This window comes from Antennarius striatus, chromosome 2, assembly GCF_040054535.1.
Source record: "Antennarius striatus isolate MH-2024 chromosome 2, ASM4005453v1, whole genome shotgun sequence".
NCBI lineage: Eukaryota > Metazoa > Chordata > Actinopteri > Lophiiformes > Antennariidae > Antennarius > Antennarius striatus.
Window position 1 is genome coordinate 10,203,834 of NC_090777.1, and position 16,841 is coordinate 10,220,674.

At 41.7% G+C, this 16,841-nt stretch overlaps 1 protein-coding gene across 3 annotated transcripts in view; it reads right to left on the minus strand.

The window, feature by feature from the left end:
• LOC137602731 (plexin-A1-like) overlaps positions 1 to 16,841 on the minus strand; it is a 402,183-nt gene that overhangs the window by 122,109 nt on the left and 263,233 nt on the right. For all 3 annotated transcript variants that reach the window (XM_068325725.1, XM_068325707.1, XM_068325716.1), the window contains exons 11-12: positions 16,201 to 16,297; positions 9,133 to 9,356 (exon numbers count right to left, since the gene is read on the minus strand). In XM_068325725.1, coding sequence (XP_068181826.1) covers positions 9,133 to 9,356; positions 16,201 to 16,297 — 321 coding nt within the window. The remainder of the gene's footprint in view (positions 1 to 9,132; positions 9,357 to 16,200; positions 16,298 to 16,841) is intronic.

Genomic DNA, 16,841 nt, shown 5'->3' on the forward strand with positions numbered 1-16,841 from the left:
TGTGTTCTCTGAGACGTGGCTAACTGGTGACGTGCCAGACGCTAACGTCGGACTAACCGGCTTCTCCTCCGTACGAGCGGACCGGGACACGAACACCACCGGTAAGAAGAAAGGAGGTGGATTTACATCTATACCAACGATAGATGGTGCCATCCGGGACATGTGACGGTGAAATCAACACTGTGTAACCGCGATCTGGAGCTAACAGCTGTTAGCATCAGACCCTACTATCTGGCGTGTGAATTTTCACACGTTATTGTCCTCGCTGTCTACATCCCTCCACGGACGGACCCTGAGACTGCACGTGAGACTATCTGTGGCATCACCTCCGCTCTTCGGACCCGGCACCCGGAGGCGCTCGTCATTATCACCGGTGACTTTAATCACGTCACCTTGGACTCATCTCTCCCCACAATGGTCCAGTGTGTAGACTGTCCCACACGGAAGTACAGAACCATCAATCTATTCTACGCTAATGCTAAGGAGGCATACACCGCCACCCCCCTCCCTCCACTAGGTAAATCAGATCATAACCTAGTGCACCTACAGCCCACCTACATTCCACTGGTGAAACGGCTGCCAGCAACAACACGGCAGGTCAGGAGGTGGTCCCCGGAAACAGAGGAGATGCTGAGGGACTGCTTCCAGACTACCAACTGGGATGTTATTGTGGGCTCACACGGGGAGGACATTGAGGGGGCAGCTCAGTGTTTTACAGACTACATGAACTTCTGTGTGGTCACCGTGGCCCCTGTCAGGACAATCAGGTGTTACCGCAACAACAAACCATGGGTAACCAAGGAATTCAAAGCTGTCCTGAACAGGAAGAAGCGGGCATTCAGCAGCAAGAACGAGGAGGAGATGAGGAAGGCCCAGCAGGAAGTGAGACTCTGTCTGAGGGAAGCCAAGGAGGCGTACAGGAGGAAGCTGGAGAAGCAGCTGGGGCGCAACCAGGTGCGGGAGGTCTGGAATGGGATGAGAAGCATCACCGGACACGGGAAAGGGCGCAGCACTGTGGAGGGGAATATTGAACGAGGGAATGAACTAAACAGCTTTTTCAATCGGTTCAGCTCCCCCACCACTCCCGGCTCCACTTATGCTCCCTCCTCCTGTTCTTCCTCTCCTTCCACCCCTGCCACTTCTCCCGAGCCCACTCCAAGAACTGCGAAGCTCAACGGCCCCACCTCAACCACTGGACTTCCAACTTGCCACATCCTCCTGCTCCTACCACGACGGAGACCGTCATCACTGCAGACCTGGTGACTACAACGCTGAGGAGGCTCCGTCCCCACAAGGCGGCTGGACCAGATAAGGTCTCCCCAAGACTCCTCCGAGCCTGTGCTTCGGAACTAGGGGACCCCCTGCAACAATCGTTCAACCTCAGTCTGCGGCTGGGGAGGGTCCCGTCACTGTGGAAGACCTCCTGCATTGTCCCTGTACCCAAGAAAGGACGCCCTACTGAGCTCAACGACCACTGACCGGTCGCTCTTACCTCCCACGGAATGAAGACCCTAGAGTGACTGGTCCTGGAGCTCATGCGTCCACAGGTGCAGGGTGCTATGGACCCTCTCCAGTTTGCCTATCAGGCCAAGGTTGGGGTTGACAACGCTGTCTTGTACCTCCTCCACCGCATACTTTCCTACCTGGACGCCGGGGGCTGTGCCGTCAGAGTGCTCTTCTTTGACTTTTCAAGTGCCTTCAACACCATCCAGTCCCGGCTCCTGCAGGATAAACTGACCTCCATGGCTGTGGACCCCTACCTCGTGAGCTGGATTACGGACTCCCTACCGGACAGACCCCAGTACGTCCGTATGGGGGACTGTTTGTCTTCTATGGTGACCAGCAGCATGGGGGGGGGGGGCACAGGGGACCATTCTCTGCCCCATTCTCTTCACCCTCTACACATCAGACTTCAAGCACAACTCGGATACATGCCACATACAGAAGTACTCCGATGACACCGCAATAGTGGCATGTATCGGGGAGGGTGATGAGGGGGGGTACAGGGCATTGGTGGCTGACTTCGTAGAGTGGTGCCAACAGAACCAGCTCCAGCTCAACGTCTCCAAGACAAAGGAGATGGTGCTGGATTTCCGGCGGGCACCTCCCTCTCCACAGCCAGTGATCATCAAGGGCAGTGAGGTGGAGGTGGTAGAAAACTATAAGTATCTGGGACTGCAGCTAGACAGCAGACTGGACTGGTCACTCAACTTGAACTGTGTGTATAAGAAGGGGCAGAGCAGGATGTACGTCCTGAGGAGGCTGGCCTCCTTCAACATCTGTCCTAAGCTCCTTCTCATGTTCTATCAGTCCGTAGTTTCCAGTGTACTGTCATACGCCATTGTGTGTTGGGGTAGGGGGGGCAGGAAAAGAGATATGGACCGTCTGAATAGAATCATTCGCAGAGTGGGCTCAGTGGTTGGACTGAGCCTGGACTCTGTGGATACGCTTCTGGACAGCAGAAACATGTCTAAAGTTAAGGCTATCATGCACAACACCAGCCACCCCCTACACACCATCTTCTCCCAGCAGAGAACCACCTTCAGTGTCAGACTGCTGTCACACAGCGCCTCCACAGAAAGGCTGAGGTCCTCCTTCGTGCCCCGTGCCATCAGGGGGTACAATGACTCTCCCAGGAGGAGCAGGGGGGGGGTACTGTTTTATATTTTAATTTAATTTTATACTGTTTATATTTTAATTTTATGCTGTTTATATTTTAATTGAATACTGTTATATTTTTTAAATTGTATACTGTTTATTTTTAAATTTTATAGTGTTTATATTTTAGTTATAGTTTAGTATATAAGTCCTGTTAGTGCTGCATGTGTCTGTCAGTGTAGTGTATGTCTTGCGGTATGTCCTGTGATGTCAGTGTTTCTTTTTCTTCTGGTGTTTATCCAGTATTATTCTTTATGTAATGCCTGAGCAGTGGATATATACAATTTCCTCCAGGATTAATAAAGTATCCATCCATCCATCCATCCATCCGTCCGTCCGTCCATCCATCCATCCATCCATCCATCCATCTATCATCCCCATGGTTTAACCCATCAGTCCGCAAGCTCAAACAAAGCTCCTGCAGACTGGAGAGAACTTGGCGATCAACAAAAACTGACGTAGCCTATGCAACCTGGAAAGACAGATTTACATCATATAAGAAGGCTCTCTGTAAAAGTAGAAATACAGGTAGTCGTCGACTTACGACCTATGCAACTTACGACCGATCGACTTTACGACCACAATGTCCGGGTAACGCGGGCATTCCCTCCAGCCACAGTACTCACGCTCTGAGGCTCCCGCGCTCTCTTCAGTCCCCACGGCGCACACACGGTGTTCAGTCACACTGAGATCAGCAGCCCAGCCCACTACTGATGGGCTGGGCTGCTTAGGAGGCTGTGACGGAGAAATGTATGAATGGCGTATGGAAAAACTGTCAAGCGTTACGTGAACTCTTCTGCTGGATTTGAAAGTGACGAAGAACTTGATCAGATTCGGGAGAAAATAGTGAAACTGGCAAAAAACCTCTCCTTGGAGAACTCACGAATGATCGCGCTGTATGAAGAACTGATCGCGCTGGAAGAAGAAAGAGTGGAAGAAGAAGAGAGAAGAGAAGCAGAGAAAGAAGAGGAGGAAACAGAAAAAATGTTCACCACCAGAAGGCTTGTCAGAAGGCTTTTCCCTGTTAAATAAACTCTGTGCACACTTTGAAAAAATGGACATAGAACATAGAAACATTTGCAAGGATTGAACGGATGGCAAACGACACTTTCCGTCCATATCGTGAAATTTATGAGGAGAAAAAGAAATGAACAATTCAGACAAAGCTCACAATGATTATGAAAAGATCGTCTCCCGCTCCCACCAACCCACACGCTGCCCCAGCTGACGATCTGGACGACCCCCAGCCAAGAACCAGCGCTGCTGGATTGAATTTTTACGTAAGAGTCGATTTACGACCAAGTCGAGTTACGACCGATCTGTCGGTCCCAATTGAGGTCGTAAGTCGACGACTACCTGTACTCTAAATTAATAGAGGAAAATAAAGATAACCCTCGGTTTCTTTTCAACACTGTAGTCAGGCTAAGGAACACAACAGAATCGAGCCTACCATTCCTTGAAATCTGGACTGTGATGATTTTCTTAGGTTTTTTCAAAACTAAATTACAAGTCTTTGGGATGAGATGAGTCACGTACTGCAAAATACAAATCCGATAGCAGAGGAATCGATTAAAACTAGCAATATCCTGGAGTGCTTTCGGCAAATGGAACTCTGTGTCTTAAATTCCCTAATTTCCTCTGCTAAACCCACCGCCAGTCTATTGGACAAAATTCCAACTACGCTGCTCAAAGATGTATTACCATCAATTAATAAACCGATACTGTCAATAATTAATCAGTCCTTAAAAATAGGTTATGTACCGCAATCCTTTAAAGTGGCTGTGATCAAACCCCTCCTTAAAAAAACAAGCCTAGACGTTAGCCTCCTCTCACACTACAGGGCAATCTCCAATCTGCCATCCCCAGCTAAGATCCTAGAAAACGTAGTGGCAAAACAGCTAAATGACTACCTATTGGAGAGTCATCTGTTAGATGATTTTCAGTCAGGTTTTACAACAAACTGCAGCTAACCTCTTTCTCTTTTTACACTCCTGTACTTCCTCATTCCACCAACAAGTCTCCTTATCTACTTTCCTTCCAGATGACACACCAAATACTATCCTACATGTCTCCCTGATCACATTAGCTGTAGTTGTCCAGTCATCTGGAAGCACCTCCTGATCACCTAGAGCCTGTCTGAACTCCTACGTAAAAGTCATGCAACACTCTTCCTTTTTCAGCTTCCACTATTTCGTCCTCTGCACTGCTTTTGCCCTCTTCATCTTCCTCATCCCCAGAGTCATCCTACACACCACCATCCTATGCTGTTTGGCTACACTTTTGCCTACCACTACTGTGCAGTCACTGATCTCCTTCAGATGACACCGTCTACACAAGATGTAGTCTACCTGTGTGCTCCTACCTCCACTCTTATAGGTCACCCTATGTTCCTGCCTCTTCTGAAAGAAAGTATTCACTATAGCCATTTCCATCCTTTTTGAAAAGTTCACCACCATATGTCCTTCTGTACTCCTCTCCTGGACACCAAACCTGCCCATCACCTCCTCATCACATGTTTCCTGCACCAACATGTCCATTGAAGTCTGCACCAATGACAACTCTCTCATTTTGAGGTATGCTCTGCATCACATCACCAGAATTTCTCCTTCTCCTCCAGCTCACATCCTACCTGTGGAGCATACCCACTAACAACATTGAACATCACACTTTCAATTTCTAGCTTCAGATTTCAGGTTCTGTGAAACTGAAATAAAACATACAAAAACAGCATGTCAGGCCCTGATCCTTATACATTCGCAAATAAAAAATATAATAATGTAAACTACAGTTGTTATTAACTCCACACAGTCCAACAGTAACAAATGGCAATTAGCTCAATGCTAACATAATATGGAAAATCCCATTGACGAGCATTAGCATCGGTAGCGCGACTAACTTGTACATACACACAGTAAACCAAAAGGGGACATTATAACTAGTTCAATATCTCTGTCAGACTCTGATTCATATGAAGCCACGTGGAATGAGTCGCTAGATGTCGGCAAACTCTCATCCTCCACATACATCGGAAAATAATTATAGAAGATGCTTACACCCTCAGATGGGTTCACAGGGAACTCGTCTTCAGTAAAAAAATAAAAAATGGTCATGGTTCGATCAGTAGGAAGGAAACTCCGGACCCCGGTTTAGCAAATACTGCATTTTATTCAATAGTCTCGCAGTTACAGTGAAAAATGATTCTTGCTGAAGAGGTCCTCACGGAGACATCTTCCTGACTCACCTCTCCACTCTGGAGAGGTCTCTCACACCTGAGCCATAAGCTGCCTACTTAGTTTCCCCACAGGTACTCTAATTATCTCCCCACACTCACAGACAGAAAACTAATAAACCAGATTAATATACTATAGCTTAAACTCTATTGCAAAGGATGTAATGATAGAGAAACATTATCAACAGAATAAGAGTGAGCATTATGCATAAATTGATTGGCCAATCAAAGATCAAAATAAGCTACAGTAGTCCTTGAAATACACAAACTAATTCAAATTATAAATGTAAATAACACAAAGAATACACCAACTATACAAAGTTTCCATTATGCAACATGATATTAACATGATATAAAGTATGGGCATATGCATATGTGTGTGTCCATGTGTGCGTGTGTGAGTGACTGTTTGTATGGATGCATTTGTGTGTGTGTGAGTTACACTGACAGGGCGGCAGGCCTGTGGTAAACTCCCTTTACATGCCACCAAGTCTTTTGTTTAATTATGTACTTCAAATACAGACATCGTTCATTTTGATTTTACTGTCCCATTTTAACTCAGAATGCAGCTGCCCGCATACTGACTCAAACTGGGAGGAGAGAACACATCTCTCCTGTCTTAGTATCCTTACACTGGCCCCCCATTAAATTTAGAATAAAATTCAAAATCCTCATGATCACATGTAAAGCTCTACACTGTAAGGCTCCATCTTACATTGAAGATCTCATTGAAGTGTATCACCCTCCCAGGGCTTTTCCAGTTGACATTCACATTCACAGGGGTGGTCACAGCATTATACAGCTGCAGGGCAAAACAAGGTTTTCACATTTGAGCAGCTTTTGGGATGCCAGAAAGCATCATAAAAGAAAATGATATGATGGAATCCTTTAATGCCTGCTTTTTCTGCCATCACATTATTTTCACCATTTCCTCACATGATCATGCATTACAAATGTAGCTATAATCATATGAACATACAGTAGCTGTTAAGGCTTTAACATTAAAGTCTGTCTGTAGCAGCAACAGTTCTGGGCGGCCGACCACATTGGCAGTGATACAGCAGTTCTGTCTGAAGTAAATGCAAGGCCTTAAAATGACTACAAGTATCAGGACAAAAGAAGCCTAGTATGTTGAATAATAGCTAATTTTTATTATTTTGATAATATGTGTAAAAAGAATGAATTTAAGATGCAACATTGAATGTCTTGAAAATTTGATAGAAAAGTTAAGCTTTAATGACAGATACTGCTCTTAAAACAAATGACAGGTAATTCATTCCAGTAGATTTATACTGAAGAGACACAGATTATGTCTTTAATTAAAAAAAACAAAATTTATATACTGAATTAATCTTCGCAGAAATTAGTGGCACACTCCAGTTAGTACACACACTATATATATATATATATATATATATACAGTATATACAGTAAATATGTGTATACAGGCCCCGAACACACAAACAAGGGGCTTGTATGCATGCTGTTACGGTTACAAAAGGAACCAGGTGCGAGAGACCAAAAGTGAAAAATCCAAATCCTTTAATCAGTCCAAATTCAGAGCCAGGAAAAACTCATAGCTTACACTACCAGTGGGATATCCAAAAGTCGTCGCCAAACAGGCAAGAGGTCAAAACCGAAACAAGAACAGACACGGCAAGGCTAAACTCGTGGTCGTACACAAATGTGGTCAGGTAAAACAGTAAACAATCCGCATACACGAAACTCTGCTTCAAAGGACTACTGACTACGCTGTGACAGCGCTGAACAGAAGAGAAGCTCCTTAAATAGACAGGCCGGGGAGCTAAAGTGGTCTCAGGTGGAACTAATGACAAACTAATTAACAATGGGGAGAACTAAACACGGATTGGCTCAACTCCAAATGAAACAATCAGGGAAAACAAACCAGGTGCAACAAATCACCAAATGTGGCAGAAACAGAAAAGTACATGAACTGAACCCATAAAATAAAATACAAAAGCAAGACAGACACAGACCATCACACATGCAGGGGGAGGTAGAGTAGCGGGCAGCCCCTTTGTGGAGCGCCCAAATGAGCAGCTTGTAAGGGGGACGGTGCCTTGCTCAAGGGCACCTCGGCAGTGCTACAGAGGTGAGCTGAGAACTCCCACTGTCGGCTCACACTCCAGGTGTTTTTGGGTGGGAGCAGGAATCAAACCGGCGATCTTGAAACATTGGATGACCGGCTTTACCGCCCGCTCTACCACTGAGCCACTGCCGCCCCATTAATATGAAGATATTCTTCTGATTCATTAGTCATTTGAGGAGTTGGACCTATATATTTCATCGTCTTCACAGACCTTGTATATACAAGGGAACAAATGTTTGCACTGCATTTTAAATTTATCGAAGCTCTTTTTCTTTTTCCTTCAACTAATAAACACTGACAGCCAATATATGAGGAAAAGCAGGTCAGAGGTAAAACCACAAAACGTAAAATGCGAAGAGCTGGAAGGTTTCTGATGAACAGTGATGGACTTTGGCCCTCCTTAAAATACATCATTACATAGAACTACAACCTAAGACATAAATGAACATACCTAAATGGTTTTGAAGTTTCAAATGGCTTTAAAAAAAATGAAAACCAAACAAACCTCTATCTCTATGCCTTCTCTCGGTAGCACCAGTTTGATGTAACAGTGTGTAACAACACTATTTCTGTGCCAAGGGCAGGCGCAAGGTCCCAACACGGGAGCATTAAAAAATAGTAGCTTTCATTTTCGTTTCATGACACATAAGGCTTTCATGACCACAGGGGCTCCAACAGAGAGCTGACGCAACGGAATATCAAGGTTTGCCAGCCGTTGATCTGACCAGGTGACTCAAGATGGCTCAAAACTAGACTACAGTCTACAATCCAAATAATCAACCAGTGTAGTTCCAGCAAGGAAAAAAACCCTCTACATCTAGTGTTGCCAATGTCACTGCTATCAGTGACAAAGTGAACATGTATGTATATTAGAGAAACACCAGACAATAGTAGTCTGGGTTCTTTAGCAATTTAGCATGTTGTAGTTATAAATTAAGTTTCACCTTAAGTTTATATCGTCTAAACATTACTGATCGAGTTAATAATTGAATTGGAACTACACTGTGTAAATGTGGGTGAAGATGATGCTTATGTTTTTGGATATTGCATTTTTACTGATACTGTATCTGTGTTCATGTTGACATTCTAAATTCATCATGTCTGCAGCCACACTCAATAACATACACTATTGTACCTTAGTGATCTTGGGGTGGGCACAGCGGCTGTTTCCAGAGGTCACGTGCATCCAACCTCCTCCTTCAGCCAGCTGCAATGCAAGGTGGGAATTTCCTCCAGTGATGCACTCCTGCTTGAGGGAACATTTCTTGTCTTGGATGCACCAGCCACATTCAAACCTGGGGTCAGCCTTCAGGCACATGCCACAGCTGTCCCGCAATGCCTTGCACTTATAGAGGTGAGCTGTCCAGGAGACAAAGATGCAGCAGACACAGACTTGTTATGATTGCAGTTATTGGTACATTTCTCAGTTGCTTGGCTGTATGACTGACACGAATGTCAGATTGAAATGTTGTACCAATAAATTATCAAATAAAATCAAAGGAAAGGAAACAAAATGAAACACAACTGTGACTCAGTTTGAGTTTCTTTTGTTTTTTTGTTTGTTTGTTTTTTCATCTTGGGATTGCCAGTGGATGATAGCCATGCTGTTTAAAACATTTATCTAATATTACAGAATACAAAATGCATTCACTGAATTCTTCTTTGACAAAAAAAAAAAAAACAATAACAAAAAAAAGGCTAATATATATATATATATATATATATATATATATATATAATTTATTAAAGGAATCATAGTAGTAGCTTGTCATATTATTGTTACATTGTTACTGTAAAAAATATTAAAATCTGGAAGATGTCACACATTGAGAGGGAAAAGTTTTTCGGAGCAGGTTAGCTCACATTCAAACATCGATTTTTAGTATTTATGTTGACTTAAACACACATAGCAGTAATATTTGTAAACATATCATTGATATTGATAGTGGAAAACCAGCATTGTAAAACATCCTGTGTATTAAAATCAACCAGTCATACCAATTAACTAACATGACTAATTCAGCATTACTAGCAGTAGGTTTCTGAAGAACCTTTTAAGATAGGTGCAACTCTGTCCAATTCTTTTACCATTACTTTGCGTCTCAGAGCGCATACATTTCAGGGAGTAAATCTTCTCCTTTCAGCCTTTCCCTTCAGGGGTCGCCACAGCGAATCAGTTGCCTCCATCTAACCCTGTCTCCTGCGTCGTCTTGTCTCACACCAATTACCTTCATATCGTCTTTCACTACATCCATAAACCTCCTCTTTGGTCTTCCTCTAGGCCTCCTGCCTGGCAGTTCAAACCTCAGCATCCTTCTACCAATATATTCACTATCTCTCCTCCGGACATTTCCAAACCATCTCAGTCTGGCCTCTCTGACTTTATCTCCAAAACCTCTAACATGTGCTGTCCCTCTGATGTACTCATTCCTGATCCTATCCTTCCTGGTCACTCCCAGAGAGAACCTCAACGTCTTCATCTCTGCTCCTACCAGCTCTGTCTCCTGTTTTTTCTTCAGTGACACTATGTCTAGACCAAACAACATCGCTGGTCTCAACTCAGTTACACCTTTCCTTTCATTTTATCTGAAACTCTTCTATGACACACCAATGAAATCTGAAAACTCATTGTTTCACACCTCGTGCTCTTTGGGGTTTGGTAAAAAATAAATTTCCGTATATGTTGTAAGGCTTGTAGGTTCATTATGTCAGTTATATGATGATTATAAAATCCTGCATGCCCTTTCCTGCTTTCTTAGCATCAAAATAATAATGTGTTTTCACTCTTTTAAAATTATGATGAGGTTAAATATCTTGTGATTTTAGAACCCTTAGAAGCTTTATACATGTGTTCTTTTTCATTAATTTAATTGCTACGTACATGAATGAAAGTATTATTATTTATTCAAAGCTGCAGCAATTTCAAAAATAACTTTATCCATATTTGTCATTGTGTCCTCACAGTAGTATATAATGTATAAATAGATATTGTAGATAATGTGTAATAAAAATCTGATTCAAATACTGTAGTTCCATCTAAGTTTTCTAATGTTATTGTGCTACCATGTGAAGACAAAGTGACATTCCTAAAACTACTGAAGTGACTTACTGCAGCTTTAAGATGTACTCGAATTACAGAATCTAGAATGTATTTATGATTATTCACCTAACTTCTCAATACTGCTTGAAAAATATTTTTGATGAAAAAAAAGTTCTTAAAGTTTAGAGCTGTGACAACAGGAACAGGAACAGCATAAATGCATATTAATCACCAATTAAGCACATAATTCCTTCTGAGGGTTTATTTCCGTTTGGAGGCTGTGATGAGCAAATAACTGTTTCCACAGATAACTAGAAAAAATATATAACAAGTAACCTACAGAGAAATTACAGACATTAATTTGACAGGTAATGACTTTCAATACCAAAGGGGACATGATCATTTGTTGTAAAAAAAACATTCCATAATCTTTGCAGAGAGCGAAAACTTAAAAGTGAAGAAAAAATGAATAAATAGATGAATAAAAAAATCTCACACCTCTGAGATGGGAAAAAAACAGGGAGATGAAAAGAAGCAAGGAGAAGGGGGAGGAGACATCTTAGCCATGCTTGTTGACAAAACAATAAGAATTGCTATGAATTTAAAGATGTTGTGGTGCTGTGAGGATGACAGAGTAAGAAGAAGAGATAAAGAGAGAGAGAGTGAAAGACAAATAGAGGAGAGAAAGCCATATGTAAACAAGAGAAAAATAAATAGTAGGTAGTTTGTTTACATATTTGTTTTGCTAGCATTTGTCATCTGTTAATCTCTATTATAATCACTGATACTAACGCCAAGACCTGCAGGCAGGTTTGTTTGCAGTTCCACCAGGTAAGCAGATCTGAAATAAAATTAAGTGGAAAAAGAGAGGAGAAAGAGGCAACAGAGCGTGGAGGAATTTTCTCCTCCCACCTCCTCATCGGCAAACAGACGGAGGCCGGACTTCAAAGAGAGCTTCTTTCGTATCCATCTGCCCGCCTAGGCCCTCCACTCGGCCTAATCTGATTAGCCACGGCTCAGCTTAAAAGTAGCGTGACGCTAATTAATCTGAATGATTCAATTAACATTAACATCTCCACTTTACACTGGGGCAGAACTGGACCGGGGCCGAACGCCTGTGCAGCAGACGGATAATGCCTCTCCAATTCAGAAAGAAAAAAAAGACAGCAATGGAGCAACGAGGATTAATGGATGATGGAGAGAAGAAGGAGAAGAAAAAGAAAAGGTCTTTATGAGATTTGTATAAGAGAGGATGGCTTTATAATGCATGTTTTTAAAGAGTTTTAGACCTTTGCCACTGCGGATTGCATTGATGATATTATAATCCAAATACGTTTTCTGTGAGGTTTTATTGCGAAAACCGCAATGCATCAATGGGTTGTGGTAGTGGCTGTGGTAGTAAGGGGATTACAAGAGAAGAGAAGGGAAGAAGAATTCTCTGTAACCTAGAAAGTTCATTCATTTATCCTCAAACCCGCTTCTTCCACCGTTGCCGGTCTGGGGTGATGGACCCATTAACAGTCGACTAGGGGCATGAGGCAGGGTTTACTCTGGACTCGACACCAGTGTACTGCAGGGCAGCATGTATACACAGACAAACACAAATGCATAGACTCACACCTACAGACAATTAAGAAAACTCATTCCAACTGAAGTGCATGTTTTTTGAGGTGGAATGAAGCCGAAGATCCCGGAGAGAACTGACGCAGACATGGGGAGAAGATAAAAACTCCGCACGGAGCATGACTTGAAACGGGAAGCGCCTTGCTGTGCGCCGACAGCTCTACTCACCGCAGCAAATACTGCTTCCTCATATTCTTAACGATTGTAACATTGGACTTGTCAACTTCACACACATATATACACTTGATTTCACATTCCAATATTTCCAAATTATTAGAGCATAAAATATTCATATTTGGAAATGTTGTTTAGTGAGAGACTGTACCTTTAATAAACCTACAACCCCTGAAGCACAGGGGTTATTTATTCTGTTGTGGCAGGTCCAATACTTCTCACAAAGTTGTACTCCTAGTTGTGCTGATGTCATGTAGCTACTGTACTGTAGGATCTTTACTACAAATACTGTTTGACTCATGCATGCTAGCATGGTGAGATTAACATTAAAATGATGTTGTTTTGGACAGATGTAAAATATGGCCTGATAATGATGATAAAACACTGGACCACCTGAGTTAATTACTTTCAACTTCTAATATCTGTGAAAATGTCCATTGCTTGCAGGAAGGTGGCGCAGTGGGCAGTGCTGTTGCTTCACAGCAAGACAGTTCTGAGTTTGAGCACCACTCCATCCGGTGTTTGTATGTTCTCCCTGTTTCTGCATGGGTTCTCGGTCTTCGTCCCATCACCAAAATCATGCACCTTAGGTATATTTATCAGTTCAAATTGCCAGTAGGTGTGTGTGAGTGATTGTTTGCCTTTCATATGGCTCCGCAATGCACATGCATCTTGCTTGGAGTGTCTTTCACTGCCGCCTTTCACCCTTATGTCAGTTGGGTTAGGATCCAGCAACCACCACGACACGCCATATCCGGAAAAAGCAATAGATAATGAATGGATGAATGAGTTCCACTACAATCCATACCACAATTTTGAGATATCAAAAGTTAAATTTACTGTGGTTTGGTTCATTTGCTCCACACTAAAGGAAACGGATATTTTGAATTATTGTCATGGTAACATTTACTTTGAACAATAAACATGTCACAGAGACTCACAGGCAGCTCACTGATTGGATCATTTCGGAGACTGTCATGGATCGCTGGTGTATTATTGGGACCAACATGAAGAAATCAAATGTGCTTCTGTTTATGCTATATACTTATAATGTTTCTGATGTGCATATGATATCTGTTGCTGTCACAAAGAACTCATAAAGAATAATGGATTATAAGCTGTTACTTGACTGTAAATCGATGTGATCATATTATTAATGGTGACTAACAGGTAGGGCTTGTTTCTTTGGGACCACTATACACAAAAATACACATCCTGAATTGCATATTTGTCATCATGGTTACCACTGACTTATGTACATAAAGTATATACATGGCTCATACAGTTCAGGAAAAAGAAGCCCAGACCTCCTTTTTTGACATTTGCTGCTTTTACCTTTGGTCGCTGATCCAAATGTAATAAGTGTGATTGCATGCCAGATGAACCAAACTTTAGGAGAAAACACTCAAGACAATGGTTTTAAAACAAACTGCTTCCAAGGTATCAGGTCGGAATGCATCTTTGTGGACTGAGAAAACAATTATCCATTGCCCCACCGCTGGGTTAGCTGGAAATTATTTTTTATTGCCTTTTATTCTTAAGCTTACTGGAAAGACATGATCAAAGCTGTATGGACAGAAAGATCATTATTGGACAGTTGAGATGACTGTTATCCTGTATTATCAGAGACGTATGGTGCAGCAGAAATGTAAGGATCACAACAACAGATGCAGGTACTTCATGCTTCTGTACGACACATGAACCACTTAAAAGTTTATTGGAGGATAGCTACGACCTTAAGCCTTCTCTGTTGTGTTTGAAGTTAAAGACAGAATAGGTTTTCACCTAAAAAAAACGTACATCATGCATAAATTACAACATACATAAATTAGTTCAGGGTCGTTCATGGACAACAGCAAAAACAACACAGTTTTGAAAAATGGACTCCAGTGTAAACCATTGAAAGCCTTGCCTAAACAGGATTAGACCAAATACATAAATATTCAAGAACATAAGTATTTGCTTGTTCGTGGTATGTGATAAGATATGTAGTATTTTAAAAGACAAGGTACACATTTAAAGCTGAAATGAAGTACTAAACAGAATTACTGTATGATTAAAAACCTTGACTTTTTCCTCAGCAATTGACACCATTATTCTATCAATAAGAGTATATAACAACGTATAGAAATAATTTACCCACATTTAATAAATATTTTTCAATACCCTAGTGAAAAGAGAAATATGCATTGCAATGCACAGCATACCTCAAATCACAAAGTTAATTCTCATACTCGTACTGAGTGGATTACTAAGCAAACACAGCACTGGATTACTCGGCCGAGTGCTTATTTGATTAGAAGTCATCGACTTCATTGTTTGAAATTAAAGTACGGCATCCATCTAGTTGATTGCACACAAATATGATTATTTATTCTGTTGTGACAGGTCCAATACTTCTCAGCACATGCTAAACTTAGGATCTTTAATCCCCAGAAAGAATCTCTCAGCACAGACAGTCTGAAACCCTAAATGAGCAAAACATTTAAACAAAATAAATCAGGAAGATGAATTATGTCACAACTAATAAGCAACTAATTTTCCAAGCAATCTGCAAAATTAACTGTATGTCTGGTATCTATCAACATGTGGCCAAATGAAACACATAGGATATGAAATTAAAATCTGCAAATGCCAACTCGTGACAGCACAGGCATAATCGAAAGCAGAGAAAATAATAAAGTAGGAGGGGTTAGTTATTCTGATTCTACACTTGCAAATCTTCTGTAAAAGTCCGTATGACACACTTGAGAGCAATATTTGTATTATATTGTGTAATGGGACGTCTAAAATCATTATCCTCCACCACCCAATACATCACACTTGATAAAGAATTTAGAAAGGGTAATTGTTTTCCACTTCATGCACAAATAGCGATTAAAAATAATAAATGTCATCCTTCCATGTCACCGTCTGTTTTACTTTAATTTCTTTACTCTCATCTACCCCCTGCCATTACACGCTGCATTTATCATCCTGTCATCCGCCCATAATTTTATCCCTTCATCTTTTCTTTGGTGTATTGAGCTTGCCATTTGTTTATCTTTTTCTCTAATATCCATAACTATTAATTTTTGAGTTGGATGTTTTTTTTGTTATCATAGTTTTCCATCAATCACTTTTACCACTTTTACCCCCGAGATGATAATTCTGCTTTTCCAAATGGTTGCTACACTTTCAACTTTCTCTCTGATGTCTGTCAAAATTGAATTACATATTTTCTATGAGGGGAAATTCTGCACAGAAAATGATTACAGACTGATAAACAACCTGGACAAATTTCAATTTTTGCAAAGCAACGATGCCTTCGTACACTACCAGAAATAAACATGGGGAAGGTTAGAAGGAGGAAATAAAAAAATATACCTTGAATGTTGAACGGGTTGTCAATGACAAAAATTCCATTCCACACCACAGAGAGGTCGACTGGTAGATCACTGATGTCACTGCCCTCGTAGTCGTACTGGGACAGACAGAAGCAGAAAAGGTGCGTGAGGACATTGCTGATTACATGAATTACATGAGACACTGTTTAATTTGCATAGCCAGTGGTATGTCCATTGGAGATACAGCCTGAACATGCACAATGGAATAAATCCATATTTATCAAAACAGACATATTTCATAAAAAGACATGGATAAATAACAGATGGCTTACAGTTGGATGGGTGGGGAAGAATGGAGATGGGAATTGGAAGCGAGGACAGGAGATGAGGTACGACAAAGTGAAAATAAAGTGAAAAGGAAAAAGACAGAGTAGGGGGAGGAGGACGAGTGGGGAGAGACGTAAAAGTAAAGGAGAATTGGACACTGGTGGATATTTGAAGGGACCTCATTCATTTAAGCATGAGCTAAGTGGTGGTAAGAGTTTGAGGTAGAGATAAGATACGGAGCGGTGTAAAGTGAAATTGGCATTTCCAATTTGCTTCCTGACACACTGAATTTGATAGACGGAACTCGACCATCCCATAAGGGCAATGGGGCCTGATGCTCACACATGCAGTGAT